This window comes from Macaca mulatta, chromosome 2 (genome assembly GCF_049350105.2).
Source record: "Macaca mulatta isolate MMU2019108-1 chromosome 2, T2T-MMU8v2.0, whole genome shotgun sequence".
NCBI classification, from domain to species: Eukaryota; Metazoa; Chordata; class Mammalia; order Primates; family Cercopithecidae; genus Macaca; species Macaca mulatta.
In genome coordinates, this window is record NC_133407.1 from 189,378,425 (window position 1) to 189,397,594 (window position 19,170).

The window sequence follows — 19,170 nt, forward strand, 5'->3', positions numbered from 1 at the left end:
GGGCCCTAAAGGAAAGGAATTCAAGCAGTCAGTGTGAAAGCTGGAGATAAAGTACTTCTCTCAGAATATGGAGGCGCCAAAGTAATTCTGGACCCCAAAGATTATTTTCTTATTTAGAGATGGCGACATTCTTGGAAAGTAGGTAGACTGAAATAATTCAGTGTTGAAATGGCATCAATGTGAAGCTGCCCATTCCACTGAAGTTCTAAAATCTTATATCATATATCACCATGTCTTTTATTATAAAGTAATTATATCTAATGACATCAATGTCTCTATGATTTAGTTTCACTGTACTGATAAACACATTTCCAAATAAAAATATGTAAATAGAAAAATTAAATCAGGTACATCATGGACATCTGAGTAGCAGAATATACAGAAGAAAAGAGCACTAGGCTAAGGGGATGGGTATATTTGAATTCCATTAGCGTAGTTTACAGCAAATGATGTCACCTCTCAGCTTCAATTTCTTCAATAGGAAAATAGGGATGATAATTTTGTCTTATAGTTTATTTCATTATGTGAAAATCAGATGAAATAATTAATTCATGCTTTGAACATTGTAATGTATCATGCCAACTTAAAGAATCGTTGGGCTGGACTAGATGAAATCCAAATTTGGTGCAAATATATTTAGACAAAATTTTTTTTGTTTTTAGCTTAATTTTCTGTAGGACAGAAGCGTAACAGTTTTTGCTTTTTAATATTCCTCTCAACAATAGAGACAATAAAACTTCCTGATTTTTGAAAAGCAGCAGACAACAAACAATGGATTGCAGGTCTGAGAGTTGGGATGCCTATGATCCACCTGTAGTTTTGTTGTTTATTCACTTTACAGTTATGGGAAAATATGTTGCCTGCTTTTTACCTGAGTTTCATCATCTCTTAAATAATAAAAGTTGTTATGTTTACTTTTCTAAACTTAAGTGGACATTCCTAAGAACTGGAAAACCTTGGCTGTTCTGGGTGATTTAGACCTTTGCTTTCACAAGCATGAATACAGTATGTGTTACTTCACCTGATTTGTACCATTTAGTGGGGGCCCATTCGGGGAAAGAGATGTTCTTAAAATTCACTATCAAACTCCTAATTCCAGAAGTTCATATTGTGTAAGGAAACAATGCTAAGAAGTGAATATTCGTGGTGCTTTATTTCCTAAGTGCTTTTAACCTTGATTTTTAAAATTGAATCAGTGTATTCACCCTTTCATTAAAGTGTTATTGTTTTCCCCTGAATCACATATTTGCTGTGAAGTTCAAAAAGTCAAATTTTTTTTTTTTGCTGTATTTATTAAAAACTAGCATGTGTAAAACTACTTCAAATAAATGAGATAATTGCCCATGACAGGCTCTTTCATTTTTGACAGGACTGTCATTGATCAGTCAATAACACACTTGGCAGATAGCATGACCGCAGAGTACCATCTTTTATATGCACACTGCCTTGACTTAATCTCTATTTTAATGAGCATGATAAACATGGCAAGAGATAGGGTTATAGATCTAACCCAAACGATTTATTCATTTATCCATTTAAACTTCTGCTTTGGCAAGTCAGAAAAATAAAGTAATATTACTTCATTCTTGAAAGATGTTTCAGTTACTTAACAAATGTGGTGAGTGACTGTCGATTAGTCTTTTTGCTTTTTTTTTTTTTTTCTATTATTCAACTTCTGAGTATTTATTGCTTATTGTTTACCAGGTAATAAGAGACAAGAAAAGGAAAAGAAATTCAGACATTTATATTACTTGTTTATCTTCTTAGTGAAAGAACCATTTGTGGTTAAAATCAGGAAAAAAGTTATTTGTAGATTTTATTTATATTTTTACATTTTTCATTAAAAAGCTATATTAACATACTAAAATAATAAACCAAAACTCTACGCTCTCCATACTTTTCTCAGATATAATTGTTGTATTAGCAGTTTGTCTTTCCAAACTCCTTTCTATGTATTTTTCCACATGATATTTACATATCTACTACTTTAGCTGATTTATAGAGAATTATGCTATGAGTGTGGCATTTTACAACTTGCATTTTAACTTACTGTATCTTTGAGATCTTCAGTACAAGAATATCTTCCTTTTAGCAACTGCATATTATTCCACAGTACAGGTTTATTATAGCTTTTATTTCTAGTCACCTCTTTTTTTTTTCTTTTTTTTTTTAAAGTCAGGGTCTTGCTCTGTCACCCACACTGGAGTGCAGTGGTGTGATCATAGTTGACTGCAGCCTTGACCCCCCGCAGGCTCAAGTGATCCTCCTGCCTCAGCCTCCTGACTAGCTGGGACTACAGGCATGCAGCACTACACCTGGACAATTGTTAAAATTTTTTGGAGATATGGGGTCTCTCTTTGTTGTCCAGGCTGGTCTTGAACTCCTTGGCTCAAGTGATCCTCCTGCCTTGGCCTCCCAAAGTGCTGGGATTACAGGCCTGAGCCACTGTGCCTGATCCTGTGCTCCTCTTGATAGATATTTAAGTCGTTTTTAATTTTTTGATCTCACAAACAGTCTTTCAAAAAACGATTCTATTTTTTCCAGCACATGGGCATATATGTAGAACATACTTAGAAGCAGAGTTGTTGAGATGAAGAGTGTATGTGCTTTAAATTTTAGCAAAATACCTTCAAATAAAACCTGCCAGTTTATGCTCTACTACCAGTGTACAAGAATACATGGTTTCCCTTACTCTCACCAATAATTGATATTATCATTCTTTTACAGTTTTGTCAGTCTAATATGCAAAAATCCAATTTTTAAAAAGTTTGATTTGAACACTTTATAATGTTTATTGCCCATTTTTTCTCTGTAGTGATGGTTTATATGATTGTTTATATTGTTTTCTTTATAGTTTGTTTATGTTTTAGAAATACAACCATACATGCATTTCTGTATCGGTCAGCTTATCTGGATGCTGTTTTTTCTATTCTATATGCTGTAGGTATTTTCCTCCAGTCTGTTGCTTGATATTGAACTTTGTTACGTTATTTTTATTGTTGCTGTTCAACACCAATCTCCACAGAGATCACAAAGGTTTTTCATTAAAATTGAGAAAGTTTATTACTCTTGCTATCATATGGCTTTTTTTTTTCTTTTTCTTTTTCTTTTTTTGTCTTTTTTGAGACAGAGTCTTGCTCTATTGCCCAGGCTGGAGTGCAGTGGCGCAATCTCAGCTCACTGCAACCTCTGGCTCCCTGGTTCAAATGATTCTCGTGCCTCAGTTTCCCAAAAAGCTGGGATTACAGGCATGTGCCACCAGGCCTGGCTAAGACTACGGCTTTTGACATAGGCATTTCATTATGGTTTTTTCTTTTTTTTTCAGATTTTTTTTTTTTTTTTTAGAGTGAGGGTCTTACTGGCTGGAGTGAAGTGGTATGATCATAGCTCACTGTAACCTTGAACTCCTGAGCTCAAGTGGCACTCCCTCCTTAGCCTCCCAGGTAGCAAGGACTACAAGTGCATGCCACCATGCCCAATTAATATTTTTTATGCGGTGGTACACTCTGGTAATCCCAGCTACTCAGGAGGCTGAGGCAGGAGAATCGCCTGAATCTGGGAGACAGAGGTTGCAGTGAGCCGAGATCGTGCCACTGCACTCCAGCCTGGGCGACAGAACGAGACTCCTTCTCAAATATATGTGTATATATATATATAATTTGTTTGTTTGTTTTTTGTAGAAATGGGGTCTCGCTCTTTTGCCCAGGATGGGTTTGAACTCCTGGGTTCAGGTGGTCCTCCCGCCTCAGCTTCCCAAAGTACTGGGATTACGAAGGTGAGCCACCACACCTGACCTCAGCATGTTTTCTCCGATGTAGTCCTAATGAAGGAAATATTGAATATTACCTGGTATGTTTAACCTCAAGTATAAACCTGAATAATTTGTGTAGACCATCATACGAGGGCTGCAGCTGCACACCAAACCTGCTCTCTGAATTGTTAACCAGCGTGCTTCTGTATCTGCATTTCTTTCTTAGTTCGATCATACTGATTTTCAATGTCATAGAATTCACAGGCAGAAAATGATTTTAACGCTTATTGTTTAATAAAACAATATATTTTAGTTGGAAAAATGATTAATTCATATAAACTTATTTTTTCCTTCAGTTTTGTCAAAGCAACAGGCTTCACAAGTCCTGGTTAGGAAGCGTCGTGCAAATTCTATGCTTGAAGAAACCAAACAGGGTAATCTTGAAAGAGAATGCATCGAAGAACTGTGTAATAAAGAAGAAGCCAGGGAGGTCTTTGAAAATGACCCTGAAACGGTAAGCGTTGATGGAAACTGTCAAGTTCACACATCTAGACATACAACTACAGACTGAACCTTTCCAGCCTGTACTCCCTTCTGTTCCACCTTAAAGTCAATGATTTTGTGTATCACCTTCCACACATAACCAGTTACATTTCAGGAGGAAGTACCTCCAAAGGAAAATGGGCTTGTTAGGCAGACGGTTCTGACTAAACTACAGTTCAGTTACACCTCATTATCAACAAATAGTATTGACGTCATGGTTTGTAAATATTTTCTTCTAACCAGAATTTGATAGTGTTAGGGGGAGGGGAGAGGAAGTGCCTTCAAAGGAAAATGGGTTTGTTAGGAAAATGGGGTTGATCACCAATAACAGCTTGTTCTGACTAAACTATAGTTCAGTTACACTTCATTATCAGCAAATAGTATTGACCTCATGGTTTGCAAATATTTTCTTCTAACCAGAATTTGATAGTGTTAGAGGGAGGGGAGAGGATGTCTCAAGTATTAACGTGTGTGTGCGCTAGTTTGAATTGTTATCACAATGCTTCATTAAATTTCTCCATTGGCATTTTTTTTTTAATTTAAATTTTAATTTTTTGAAACAAAGTCTCTTTCTGTTGCCCAGGCTAGAGTGCAGTGGTGCAATCTCTGCTCACTGCAGCCTCAGCCTCCCGGGTTCAAGAGATTCTCGTGCCTCAGCCACCTGAGTAGGTGGGATTAGAGGCATGTGCCACCATGCCTGGCTAAGTTTTGTGTTTTTAGTAGAGACAGGGTTTTGCCATGTTGGCCAGGCGAGTCTCAAACTCCTGGGCTCAAGCAATCCACCTACCTCAGCCTCCCAGAGTGCCGAGATTACAGGCAGCAGCCACTGCACCCGGCCTACTGTTACTTTACATGAAAGATTTTAAGTCAGAATTGTAGGTATCATCTAATATTGAAATTTTAAATAGATTTTAAATAGATCTCAAAGTAGAGAGAACAGTGTAATAAATTTCAGTATGCAAACTCCCCCACCCCTTTAATAATGATCAACACTCTGTCATTCTTATTTTACCTTTTTTTACCCCATCTCTTCTAATTTTTATTTTGTTATTCTGGAATATTGTAAGGCATGCCTGTCTGCCCAAGATACCATATTAGTACATCACTCATTAATATTGAATATGTATTTCTAACATTGTAGATACATTCTATCAGCTTAGCCTCTAAGCAGCAAAAGCCCAGAGAGGGAGAAGACCTTAACACAGAGGAGGAAAGCTAGTGAGTAAGGAAAACTCATTTATGCGCTTCCTCTCTTCCACCAATTCTAACATTGGTCTCATTGACAGAAGAGAAAAAAGTGACAGAAAGAGCAAGACAGAAAGGGGAGAAACGAAAAAAAAAGTTCCTTTTTTTTTTTTTTTTTTTTAAAGACAGGGTCTTGCTCTGTAGCCCAGGCTAGAGTGCAGTAGCATGATCATGATTCACTGCAGCTGACCCCCCGGCTCAGGCAATCCTCTTCTCTCAGCCTCCTATGTCGCTGAGACTACAGGTGTGTACCCCACACCTGACTAATTTTGGTATTCTTTGTAGAGAGGGAGTTTTGTCATGTTGCCCAGGCTGGGCTCAAGCAATCTGCCCACCTTAGTCTCCCAAAGTGCTAGGATTACACGTGTGACCACAGTGACCCCCCTGCCACACCCCCACCAAACATTTGTTACTGTGTTATGATTCTCGTGATTACAGGTGTCCACATCTCTAATACCGCAGTCCACATTTCCAGTCTTCACAGTACAACTTATGCCTCAACATCTCTAATATATTCCTTTGACGGTTGCAACATCACCTTTGAATCCCATTATCTATTGTGTAGGTTTATATGTGAGAGGAGGAAAGAATGAGGCCTTTGACTCAGTTCTGGATGAGCTTATGTTCTGTTCTTACTAAGTGGTAACATTGAATATGTCTTTGTGTAGAAATTTTGGTTTCTCGTGGGGTATTCTCGTACTGTTAATGGTACACATTAGATATATCGTGGCTTAAGAATGCTTTTGTGGACCAGCCTGAGAACTTTACTATCAGAAATTTTTAACATTTTTCTCCCTTTAAGAAAGCACCTTCTTTACTCCAAATGACTGATTTACAGACAAACTTTTGGTACACAACCAATTTATAAGTAAGGTATTACATGTACATAACATGTACAAGATAAATGTCTACTTTAGTTCACTTAAAAGTATGTCACTGTTAGCTGGGCACCTTGGCTCACACCTGTAATCCCAGCACTTTGGGAGGCCAAGGCAGGAGGATCACTTGAGCCCAGCAGTTTGAGGCCTAGGCAGCATAGTGAGACCCCATCTCTACAAAACAATAATTTACAACAACAAAAAATCAGCTGTGCATGGTGACATGTACCTGTAGTTCCAGCTACTTGGGAGGCTGAGATGGGAGGATTACTTGAGCCCAAGGTTGAGGCTGCAGTGAGTCATGGTCATGTCACTGCACTGTAGCATGGGTGACACAGAGAAACCTCATCTTGAAAAAAAAAAAACAAAAAACAAAAAAAACAAGAAAGAGTATGTTACTGTGATTGAACATTGAATCTGTGTGGGTGATCATTATGACATAAAATGTGTCAAATGGTTATCCAATCATTACGGAAAAATTAAAGGATGTACAAAAAAAGGGCATACATGATTATATTTACCATCTTAAATCGAGCTTGTTTTCAGATTAGAAGCTTTTGAAACATGATTAATTGATCAGTATTTCTTTAAGCCTAAGTATCTTATTGGTTTAACTTTATTGTTTTCTCTTGGTATATCTTACTATATAAAAAATTATAATGTGAAAATGATGATTATACGTAATTTATTTGCATCTTTGATATAAAAACACATTATAAAATTAAGTTTTAACTCTATAATGAAATTTAGGTTTGCTAAGATATATGTTTTCTTTTTCTTCTTTCTAGGATTATTTTTATCCAAAATACTTAGGTAAGTTCAAAACATCTCAATTATATAATCTTAGAAATGGAAGGGAACTTAGATATGTTCCTGTCTAACTCTCTACCCATCTATTCCATCCAATGTAATTTCATTATCCTTGGGAGTGAGGTTTCATTTTATATGCAATTTTGCTGTCTTTATATTTAAGACATGTTGAGGAATTTGGAACAGTTCTTTAATTACCATGTGGCATTTTAAATTTTAGTGTTTTTCTTTCTCATGTCTTTCTCATGAAGCTCTTGGGCTGATGCTCAGTTATATTAAGGTGCTGGACATAGTCTATGAGCATGTGCGTTTTCATGGGTTAACTTTTTTTGTTTTGTTTTTTGAGACAGGGCCTTGCACTGTCACCCAGGCTGGAGTGCGGTGGCCTGCTCTTGGCTCACTGTAACTTCTGCTTCCCTGGGTTCAAGTGATTCTTGTGCCTCGGCCTCCTGAGTAACTGGAATCACAGGCATGTGCCACCACACCCAGCTAATTTTTGTATTTTTAGTAGAGACGGGGTTTCGCTATGTTGGCCAGGGTAGTCTTGAACTCCTGACCTCAAGCGTCCACCCTCCTCAGCCTCCCAAAGTGCTAGGGCTACAGGCATGACCCACCCTGCCCAGCCTTAGCTGCTGTAGTTTAAAAGGGCAGTGGGATATAGATATACATCCATGAAAAAGACGTTTTCTTTTGTAAGGTTACATGTTACTCCTCACTTTTCAAAACAAAACCCAAGAATTTGTACTATGAAAGTGTAGAAAAGATAGTATATCTAGACTATTTCAGCTTTTTAATTTTAGATAGAAATGTAAATATTTTATAATAAAAATAGACAATATTTGACTGTTAAATATTACACGTGCATTAAAAAATACAGTGTTAACTCTTGCTTGTTAGGGCCTAATGAGGCTGTGTTTTTGCAGGCACACTACTGTAGAGGATACATTCCTTTGATCAGAGTACATTTGGATAAAGATACATACCATGTTAATACAGCATTATGTGTTCTGGGGAAGTTCCTTAGATAAAATATTTTTCTTTTCTCCTTGTATCTCTCTTCCACTTTTCTAGTCCCACCCAACTCTTTCTTCTCTTTGCCTATCTCATTTGGCAACATGGTGAAAAAAAACAAAGTATAAAACAAAACAAACTAAAACAAAAACACAAGATGTGGGCTCCAGCCTCAGACCTAAAAATTTTTAGCTGTGTCAGGTGAAACAAGTTGTTTAGCTTTTCAGGTTCTGTAGTTTTAAGTGTGCCCTGTAACTCTATTTTCTAACTTCAGAGCTTTTAAATCACCAAATAAGTCAATGTACATAAAGAACTTACTGTGTCAACATTTCTTCAAATGTATTCTTGTTTAATCACCCCATCATGTGAAACAAAAATATACTTTTTATTATGATTTGTCTTTTGATTTAAATTTCATATTTTGGTCTTTATTTGTATATAAGCATGTGTGGTGAATTCCACTGTTAAAAACAATTTTTAGAAATGTCCTGCCTGAGTTACACATTTTGTTATTTGATGTGTATATTCTATAGGCCAATGGCTCTAATTTGAAAAGCAAAACAAAACAATCCTTTCCCTGGTAAATCTAACAGTAGTTTTACTAACTACAACAGCTCATATAGGAAGGCCCCTGTAGTGAGAGAAGGTCACCAAAGAAATTAAATAAGTATAACCCATATATTTGGGGCAACATTTAGACTTAGTTTTCAGGGGCTAATAAAGCACTTCAGTTGGCCTACATATTCCCTGTGCTATCTTGAAAACATGCGATTTGCAAATAAGTACTCTGGGTTTCATTATAGTTTTTAAATTGTGTTCTTCTCTTTTGTAAGAAGTAGAATAAATCACTACCATTTCCATAGGCCTCATATCACCTAACAGAGTGGGTGTTTCTATTAAAGAGAGAGAAACTTCCTGGGAAGAATGGCAAACTCTGAGCCTAAATATAAACATTAGAAATCATTTTTTGGTGTAAGCTGGCAAAAAATAAAATAAGAAAAAAACCCTGAAAAATAAAAAATAAAGAAATTATTTTTAATTTCTAATTCCTGCCAAGTTGGTGAATTACCTCAGAATGCGGACTCCCTCCCTTCAAATCTTCTCTAAAGAAACAATAAGATTCCAAGCACGAATAATAACAAACTAAAATGACAACAACAAGAAGTGTAAGAAATGTCTGGGTAGACGAAAAGCTGGCTTGACCTGCTGGTATGTGTGGTGGGGGGATTGGGTTCTAACTGACAAGGCAGTAGTGACAGAACAGATTTGACCATTTAAAACATGGCCTGAGCTTTCCAATTGAGAAAACAAACACAAAAAGTACAAGAGAGCAAACCCCGAGTAACAAGAAGTTTTAAAATAACAAAAGCAGAGATAGAAATAAGTGGAATAGAAAAACAAAAGTGAGCATTAACAAAAGCAGATTCTCATTCTTCCAAAAGGTTAGTGAGTGAGACTGACATCTGGCAAGAATAATTAAGGAAAAACAAAATAGAGAACGAGGAAATGCCAATACATAGAGTACAAGGTGGAAAGGGAAAGTATTCTAAAGTCAACACAGGTTAAAAACATTATCGTAAAATGTTACAAACAGCTACATCAAATACATTTGGAAACCTAAATAAAATGGATGTGTTCCTAGAAAAACACAAAATATCTGTAATTTCACAGGAGGCAATGGAGAACTTAGTTATACAAACAAGTATTAGACAAGTTGAAACCGCAGCCAAAGCCCTCTTCTTCCTATTTCTCCCAAAACCCAGATCCAGATGGTTTTACAAATGAACTCTTACAAATTTTAGGAAACTGTTAATGTTTCCCTTATTAAGATATTGTCCTTAAAAAATGAGCTTATTCTAAGAGGCTCGTGTAATCTTGACTCCAAAACCAAATAAAGACATTTAGTAAACTCATTTTAAAATTTAAGTGAGAGAATAGAAGAAAAGAAAAATAGAATTCCTTTTGCTTTCGGAATTAATTCTAAATAAAATGATATTCAGTCCGATCTTAAGTGTGTTAAAAATAATATCATGATCAAGTAGAATTATTCCAGAAATTTAAAGATGATTTAGCATCAGAAAATCAGCTGGGTGCAGTGGCTTATGCCTGTAATCCCAGCCACTCAAGAGGCTAAAGTGGGAGGATCACTTGAGGCCAAGAGTTTGACACTAGCCTGGATAACACAGTAAGACTCCACCCCTAAAAGTGTAGTATTACCTCAGTTCATACAGAAAAAGCAGTTGATAGAGATCACTCCTTAGTTATGATAAAAGCTTTTGTCAAACTAAGAATATAAGAAAAGGTTCTGAGGTTGGTAAAGGTTAAATACAGAAAAACCACATAATTTATCTTCCAAATTTTCACACTTCGGTTCACGATTAATACTGCACAATGTAAGTGTCAGCTATAAAAAGAATAAAGTAGGATTGTTTGGGGCAAATTGGCATGAGAAAGGAAGGAGGGAGGGATGGAAAGAGAAAGAGAAAAGAAAAAAGAAAAAGAAAGAAAGTGAACAAAATCTACAGTAAACATTACACCTAATGGATAAAATTTAGTTATAGCTTCTTTAAGGTTGAGAACAGAAAGAAAAGTACTGGAGGTTACATTCAATGCAATAAGGAAAGAAAAATAGGGATTTTATAGATCATAAGCTATAATCTATTCCTGTCATTGTTTTTAATTGATGTAATACTGGAAAAAAATAGAATCCATAGACAAAACATAAGAACACATAAGAGATTTAGATAACTCTTTGACTCTCCTATAAAAATCCATAGTAGTTCTTTATGCAAGCAATAGTCTAGTAGAAATTAAAAAGATGATACCATTCACAATAGCAGCAAATCCCATAAAATATCTACAAATATCTTAAAAACACATAAAAGCCTTATGGAGAAAATTTTAATACTCGAAGACATAGAAAATGAATTAAAACCATGGAAAGATACTTCATGATCTTGAATTGAGTGATGCTATAAAGTGATCAATTCTCAAATTGATTTTATTTTATGTTATTTTATGATTTTAGAGATGGGGTCTCTCTATGTTGCACACGCTTGTCTCAAGCTCCTGGGCTCAAGCAATCCTGCTGTCAGGGCTTCCCAAAGTGCTAGGATTATAGGTGTGAGCTACTATGTGTGGCCATCCTCAAATTTATATGTTCAGAGCAATCTTGTTTAAAAAAATATTTTTAAGAAACTTGGTAAACTCATTTTAAAATTTAAGTGAGCGAATGAAAGTCCACACATGTCTAAAATACAGAAAAGAGAAATACTTTATCAAATATTAATAATACAAAGCTATAGAAATAAAACTATATGGTATTTTCAGAACATGTAGACTAATGAAACTGAACAGAAAGTTTAGAGAAAGACTCATGTATCTATGACAACCTAATATTTGATAAAGATGATACTATAAGTCACTGTGGATTATTTAAAGATGTCATTGCTAAGAGTGGCCAGCTATTAATAGACAAATAAATGTGGGTTTCTAATTACCACCAAATGTAAGGGTGAATTCTAGGTGGAATAAAGACAAAAATGTTCAAATAAAACTATGAAATTAAAGAAACAATGTGGGAGAATATCTTTGTGACTGATGGCCTGGGGTAAAATTTTAAATTCACACACTGTAAGGTGAAATAATAAATTTGATTATAACAAAATTAAGAATTTATCTTACAAGAGAGACATGAATAGTAAGATTAAGAGACAAATGACAGATCTGTTTCTGTCAAATAAATATCAAAAATTTAAATATGAAGAGATATTTATAAATGTTTAATTTTTTTCAAATCTGCAGGAAAAACAAATAAAGATCAATAGAAAAATGGTAAAAAAAAATGGGGAAAATTTTCAAAGAAGAAAAGTTTCAGATTTGGAAAATGACATGAAAATATGCTCTATCTCCTTAGAAATCAGAAAAACAATGTGATGTTACTTTATTACCTGTTAGTCTGCCAAAAATTAGAAAGCAAGGATGTAGAAATCCTCGTACCCCACTGGTGAGAATGCACTTCTGCCAAGCCATTAAGTACAATCCGATTTAATGATCACACAATTTCACCCCTGGATATCTATTCCAAAGAAATTGTTATGCAGGTACTAAGGAAACATACATGAGGATGTACTTTCCATCTTCTTGTAGAGGTAGAAAATTGGAGGTAATTTGAGTGTCTATCATGGGTAGACAGAATTATAAAGTGGTGGTTGCATACTGTGATGTAATGCTTAGTGGTTAGTAGCAATGAATTATGTGTAGCAACATAGATTGATCATAAAAATCAAGTACTGAGTGAAAAATATTAGAGGATGTGATATTTATACAAAACCATTTACACACATGAATAAAAACATGGACATGAATTGTAAATATATATTTTCAAGAACACTTACAAATTTTAAAAATACACATAACCACTGGGCATGGTGTCTCATGCCTGTAATTCCAGCACTTTGGGAGGCTGAGGAGGGCAGATCACTTGAAGTTAGGAGTTCGAGACCAGCCTGACTAGCACGATGAAACTCCATCTCTAGTCAAAATATAAAGATTAGCCATGAATGAAGGAGTGGTGGCGAGGCCTGTAATCCCAGCTACTGGGGAGGCTGAGGGACGAGAATCGCTTGAACCCAGAAGGTGGAGGTTGCAGTGAGCCAAGATCGTGCCACTGCACTGCAGCCTGGGTGACAGAGACTCTGTCTCAAAGAAAAAAACAAAACAAAACAAAGCAAACAAACAAACAACAAAAAAAAAACCAAAAGCCACGTAACCCATTAGAATGACTGCCTAAAGGGTGAATGAAAGTGGAAATGGAGGAAATGGAGATAGAAAGAAATATATACATATTTTTTGAAAGCAAGTGATGGGCTTTTCAAAGACCAGCGATCATAATGCTGTCAAAGGGGTGGGGTATGAATAACTCAGTCCTGTGGTCCTCCAGTCAAAACAAGCAAACATTCAGGCTTTTATGTGATGTCTTTTCTATGACTTAAAGACAGAGGGGTATAAAGTATTTCTTGGAGAAAGAAAAAATTTACCTGACTCATGATCCATTATAATTCCTTGGTCTAGGAGTCAGTGACTGTTCAAACTATTTTTTAGAATTGACAAATCAAGATAGCTAGGATAGTGGTGCCTATAGAAAGTGGCAAAAGGAAACCAGTTTGATTGTTAATAAAACTAATGGTGAAAAATATAAGTAAAGGTACATGTAGCAAGATCTGTTCCTAAGAGGTTATGCCTTGACCACCAGAACCTCTCTTGAAAGGGTCTGTTGCTTAGCCTTTCTCTCCTATGGTCCTAATTTCTGTTTTTAATCCCTTTTCTTGTGGGAGCTTCTGCATCAGTTTACAGAAGCAGAGACAATCTCCCTCCAGCTTTCACCTTCCTGTTTACCCTCCTCAATTTTTCCTATTCCTGTTGTGTGGTGAAAAAGATAAGTGGGAATATGAGGGTTCTGTATTGTTCTGCTTTGGAGTGGCAAAGCAACTGGCTCTCCACACTGTAATTCTGGATGCACTTTTCCATGACAGTATTATCATGAATAGTAATGTAGGCTCCTATATAATGTGCCTTATGTGTTTAAGCTAATGTAGTCTGGCCTGGGGTTCTAAATCCATGTGAAACATTTCACTTGGGTCTCTAGCCTCAGGGCTTTCAAATTTTGGCTGTTATTCACTGTAAAATTTGCCAGAGATACGAAATGAAGCTTTTACAAAAGTGATGATTCTAATGAAGTATTCACACTAGAATAAATGAAGTCTGAGAGTAGATGATACAAGAGGAAGGACAAATGAACCAAAGATAAGACTACTTGAGACCTAAAACTACTTGGGTTTTACTGGGGCTGAGTTTGGCTCCCTTCCCCTTTCTATCTCTTGTACCCTTTTGCATTACTACCTTCCATCATGGAATGCTGCAGTAAGAAGGCCTTTACCAGATGATTAGCACCTTCATATTGGACTTCCCAGCCTCCAGAACTGTAAAAAAATAATTTTTTTCTTTATAAATTACTGAGTCTGTGGTATTCTGTTATAGCAACACAAAAAGGGCTAAGACGAAACACTGGTGCCAGACATTGGCTTGTTTCTATAACAAATACCTGAAAATGTGGAAGCAGTTTTGAACTGGGTAATGGCTAAAGGCTGGAAGAATCTGGAGGAGCAGGCTAGAAAAAGCCTAGATAGCTGTGAATGGACCATTGAGGATGATTCTGGTGAAGAGTCAAAAAAAGAGAAGACATGTAGGAAAAGAATGTAACTTCTTAGAGATTACTTAAGTGTCATGATTAGATTGTTGGTAGAAATATGAATGCTAAAGGCCATTCTGATGAGATCCTAGATGGAAATGAGAAACAAAGCACTGGAAACTAGAGTAAAGGCCAACATTGTTACAAGGTGGCAAAGAAATTGCCTGAATTATCTCCATGCCTGAGGGCTTCAGGGAAGGCTGAATTTAAGAGATATATACTAGGATAGCAGAGATTTCTAAGCAAAATATTGAAGGAACTGTGTGGCTACATTTATTTATTTACGTATTTATTTATTTAGAGACAGAGTCTTGCTTTGTCACCCAGGCTGGAGTGCAGTGGTGTGATCTTGGCTTACTGCAGCCTCTGCCTCCCAAGTTCAAGCAGTGCTTGTACCTCAGCCTCCCAAGTAGCTAGGATTACAGGTGTGTGCCACCACACCTGGCTAATTTTTTTATTTTTAATAGAGACAGCATTTTTTCATGTTTGCCAGGCGGCCTCAAACTTCTTACCTTAAGTGATCCACGTGACTCGGCCTCCCAAAGAACTGGGATTACAGGTATGAGCTACTGTGCCCAGGCTTTGTGGCTACTTTTAACTGCATATAGTAATATATGAGAAAAAGAGAAATGATTTAAAGATGGGATTTATAACTAAAAGGGAATCAGGGCAAAAATATTTGGGAAATTCACAGCCTGGTTATATAAAGAGTGAAAAGGTCTTTAGGAGAGCAACCCAATGGTGTGTCCCAAGTTACCATTTGCCAAAGAGATTACCATGAATAGAAAGGAGCCAGAAGCTCATTATTTTAAGTGAAGTAACTCAGGAATGGAAAACCAAACATTGTATGTTCACAGTCATAAGTGGAACCTAAGCTATGAGGATGCAAAGGCGTAAGAGTAATACAATGGACTTTGGGGACTCAGGAGAACTGGTGGAAGCGGGGTGAAAGACAAAAGACTACACGTTGGGTACAGTGTACACTGCTTGGGTAATGGATGAACCAAAGTCTCAGCAATCACTATGAAAGAACTTACTTATACATGTAACCAAACACCACCTATTCCCCCCAAAACCTGTTGAAATTAAAATAAATACATAAATAAATAAATGGAGCCAGGTGCTGTTTTTCAAAACAATGGGTGAAAGACCTCAAAGACATCTGAGAGATTTTTGAGGCTGCCTCTGCCATCACTGGCCCAGAGCAGGACCTTGATACAGTTTCCAGAGGGGCACCTGAAGGACCACCACTGCTCAGCACGACCTAGGGACTCTGCTGCTTGAATTTCAGCACAGTGTCCCTTGGCCATCCCAAACATGGCTCAAGTGGGCCTAGGTGCATCTCAACCCACCACTCTGGAATGTACATACCTCATAAGCCTTGGTGGCATTCATGCAGTGTTAATTTTGCAGGTGCACAGAATGCAAGAGCTGTGGGGTCATGGTGGCCTCCATCTAGATGTCAAAGGTTATTATGGACAGTCTGGAGGTGCCCAGGCAGAGACTTGTTACAGCAGCAGAGTCACTGTAGTGAACCCCCACCAGGGCAATGCCTAGTGGAGCCATGGGAGTTGGGAAGCCCCAAGAGCCCAGAACTATAGGGCTACCAGCATGCAACTTCTGTCTGGGAAAGCTGCAGGCACAAGACTCCAACTTGTGAGAGCCGCAGCATGGCCTACACCCAGCAAAACCATAGGGATGGGTTGGCCAAGGTCTTGAGATCTCAACCCCTACCCCTGTGTGCTCAGAAGTCAGGATATAGAGTCAAGGAAAACTGTATTAGAGCTTTAACATTTTATGTTGTTTTTCTTAATGAGTTTTGGACTTCCTTAGGACCAGTTACTGTTCTTACCTGTTTTACCTTTTTGTAATGGAATCATGCTTATCTCACTGCATTTTGGAAACTCATAGCTGGTGGGAATTTGCTTAGGGTGAATCATGCCATGAATCTCACCCACATGTGATTTAGATGAGACTTTGGACTTCGGACTTTTGAGTTGGTGCTAGTATGAGTTAAGACATAGGGGCTTATATTAGTCTGTTTTCACACTATTATTGTAAAGACATACCCAAGACTGGATAATTTATAAAGAAAAGAGGTTTAATTGACTTATAGTTCAGCACGACTGGGGAAGTCTTGGGAAACTTAGAATCATGACGGAAGGCAAAGGGAAAGCGTATTAGTTAATTTTCATGTTGCTAATAAAGACATACCTGAGACTGGGTAATTTGTAATGTAAAAGAGGTTTAATTGACTCATAGTTCCACATGGCTGGAAAGACCTCATAGTCATGGCAGAAGGTGAATGGGGAGCAAAGTTACATCTTACATGGCGACAGGCAAGAGAGCTTGTGCAGGGGACCTCCCATCTATAAAACCATCAGATCTCGTGAGACTTACTCACTACCATGAGAACAGTGTGGGGGAAATTGCCCCCATGATTCCATTATCTCCACCTGGCCCTGCCCTTGACACATGGGGATTATTACAATTCAAGGTGAGATTTGGGTGGGGACACAGCCAAACCGTATTAGGAAGCAAGGCACCTTCTTCGCAAGGCAGCAGGAAGGAGAATGAACACAGGAGGAACTACCAAATACATAAAATCATCAGATCTTGTGAGAACACCATGGGGAAAACCGCCCCCCGGAGTCAATTACCTCTACCTGATCTGTCCCTTGACACATGGGGATGGGGAGTTTAGAATTCAAGATGAGATTTTGGTTGGGGACACAGCCAAACCATATCAGGGCTACAGAGATGGAATGAATATATTTTGCACATGAGAAGGACATGAATTTTGGGGGCTGGAGCAAATGCTAGGCTTGAATGTGACCCTCAAAAAGCATATGCTGGAAACTTAATTCCCAGTGGAACAGTCTTGGGAGGTGGGGCCTAATGAGAGGTGTTTAGGTCATTAGGGCTCCACCCTCAACACCAATTATGAAAGGACTGGAGGCTGCAAGTTCGGCCTCTTGCTCTTTCACCCTCTCAACTCTCTTGCCATCTGCTGGGGGATGGTGTAACAAGAGGGCCTTCATGAGATGCCAAAGTACCTTGATATCAGACTTCCCAGTCTCCAGAACTGGGAGAAGTAAATTTCTTTTATAAATTAGCCAGTCTGTGGTATTTTGTTATAGCAACACAAAGTGGACTAAGATAGGGGCTCCAGAAACACCCCCATGATGTGTAAGGTAAGACTTACTTGGGAGGATATTCTGACTCTCCATGGTAGGCTGAATAATGACCTCCTTACTCCACCCTGCCTAGACCTCCCCACCCCAAACATATCTATGTCCTAATCCTCAGAACTTGTGACTGTTACCTTATATGGCAAATAGAGACTTTGCAGATGTGATGAAAGATCTTTCCATGGAGACGTTATCCTGGGATATCTAAGAGGACTTGATAAAACCATAAGGGTCTTCATAACAGGATGGCAGGAGATCAGAGTCAGTAGTAGGATATGGAATTGACAAAGCAAAAATTGGTAGACATACAAGGATGAGGCCACGAGCCCAGGAATGCAGATGGCCTCTAGAAGCTGAAAAAGGCAAGGAAAGGGATTCTTCCTTGAAGTCTCCAGAAGGAAAGGATCCCTGCTAGCTCTTTGGTTTTAGACTCTCCGCACTGTAAAACAATACATTTTTATTATTTAAAGCTACTAAATTTGTGGTAATTTGTCATAGCAGCCATAGGTAACTTAAACACATACTGACTTCAAATGAATCTTTTAATCTGTCTGTGATAAATTATATTTTTCCAAAGATAGTTCAAAAATGTCTCCCATTCCACATGCCCTTCTGCAGTGTCATTTTGCCATATCCTGATCGAGAGGTAGAATAAATCCCCCACCCACACCCTACCCTTTGAATCTGGGTGGATCCTGCGACCACTTTGATCAATATAATATGATAGAAGTGATACAATGTCCCATAACTGCCATGGCAGCTGGCTTTCTCTCTCTTAGAAGTTAGCTGTCATGAAAGAAGTGCCACTGTAAGACCAGCATGCTAAGGGAAACACCCACACGGAGAACTTTGAAGCATGATCTATCACATGGAAAGAGAGATGCCGAGGAACATTAGCTCCCTCTAGGAAGCAGTCCCCTGCCACAGCCATCCTGGTTGACTCCATTGGCAGCAGAGACAAACAACCCAACCAAACTCTGCAAATATTTGACCCACAAATCATGAGAAAAACACAATGATTATTTAGGCTACTAATTTTGGGGGTGGTTTGTTACTTGGCAAAAGCTAAGTAAAACACCATCTTTTTTTATAGTAAGTCGGTGACTGTCTGAACAATGAAGTAATACATATAGTGTCTTTAATGCCTGTTAAGAAATATATTTTTGGCACTAAGTAACTTCTAGTTACCTTAAAGTCGCAAAGTATTTCATCTTTACAATTCCAGCTGTCATTTCTTAGTTTCCTAGCAATATCTACCAGGTTGCTATATCTGATTTCACAGCGTTGTAGTGAGGAATGAAGGGAATGAAGTAAACCTGTTTTGTAATATAGAAGCATTATACAAATATTATTGTATTAATCTCAGGGCAACATTAGAAGAATTCAAAGTAGCCTATAGCAAGTAGAAACACGAACTGATTCTATTGACTTAATTATGTATACTTTATAAATCAGACTCTGGTCAATAGATTTGAGAGTAACATCTTGTTT

General features: G+C 37.6%; 1 protein-coding gene across 2 annotated transcripts in view; it reads left to right on the forward strand.

Moving 5' to 3' along the window:
* The window catches only part of PROS1 (protein S), a 101,708-nt gene that overhangs the window by 41,279 nt on the left and 41,259 nt on the right, over positions 1–19,170 (forward strand). The window contains exons 2-3 of one of the 2 annotated variants that reach the window (XM_015128567.3): positions 4,108–4,265; positions 7,206–7,230. In XM_015128567.3, coding sequence (XP_014984053.1) covers positions 4,108–4,265; positions 7,206–7,230 — 183 coding nt within the window. 2 annotated transcript variants of the gene reach the window in all.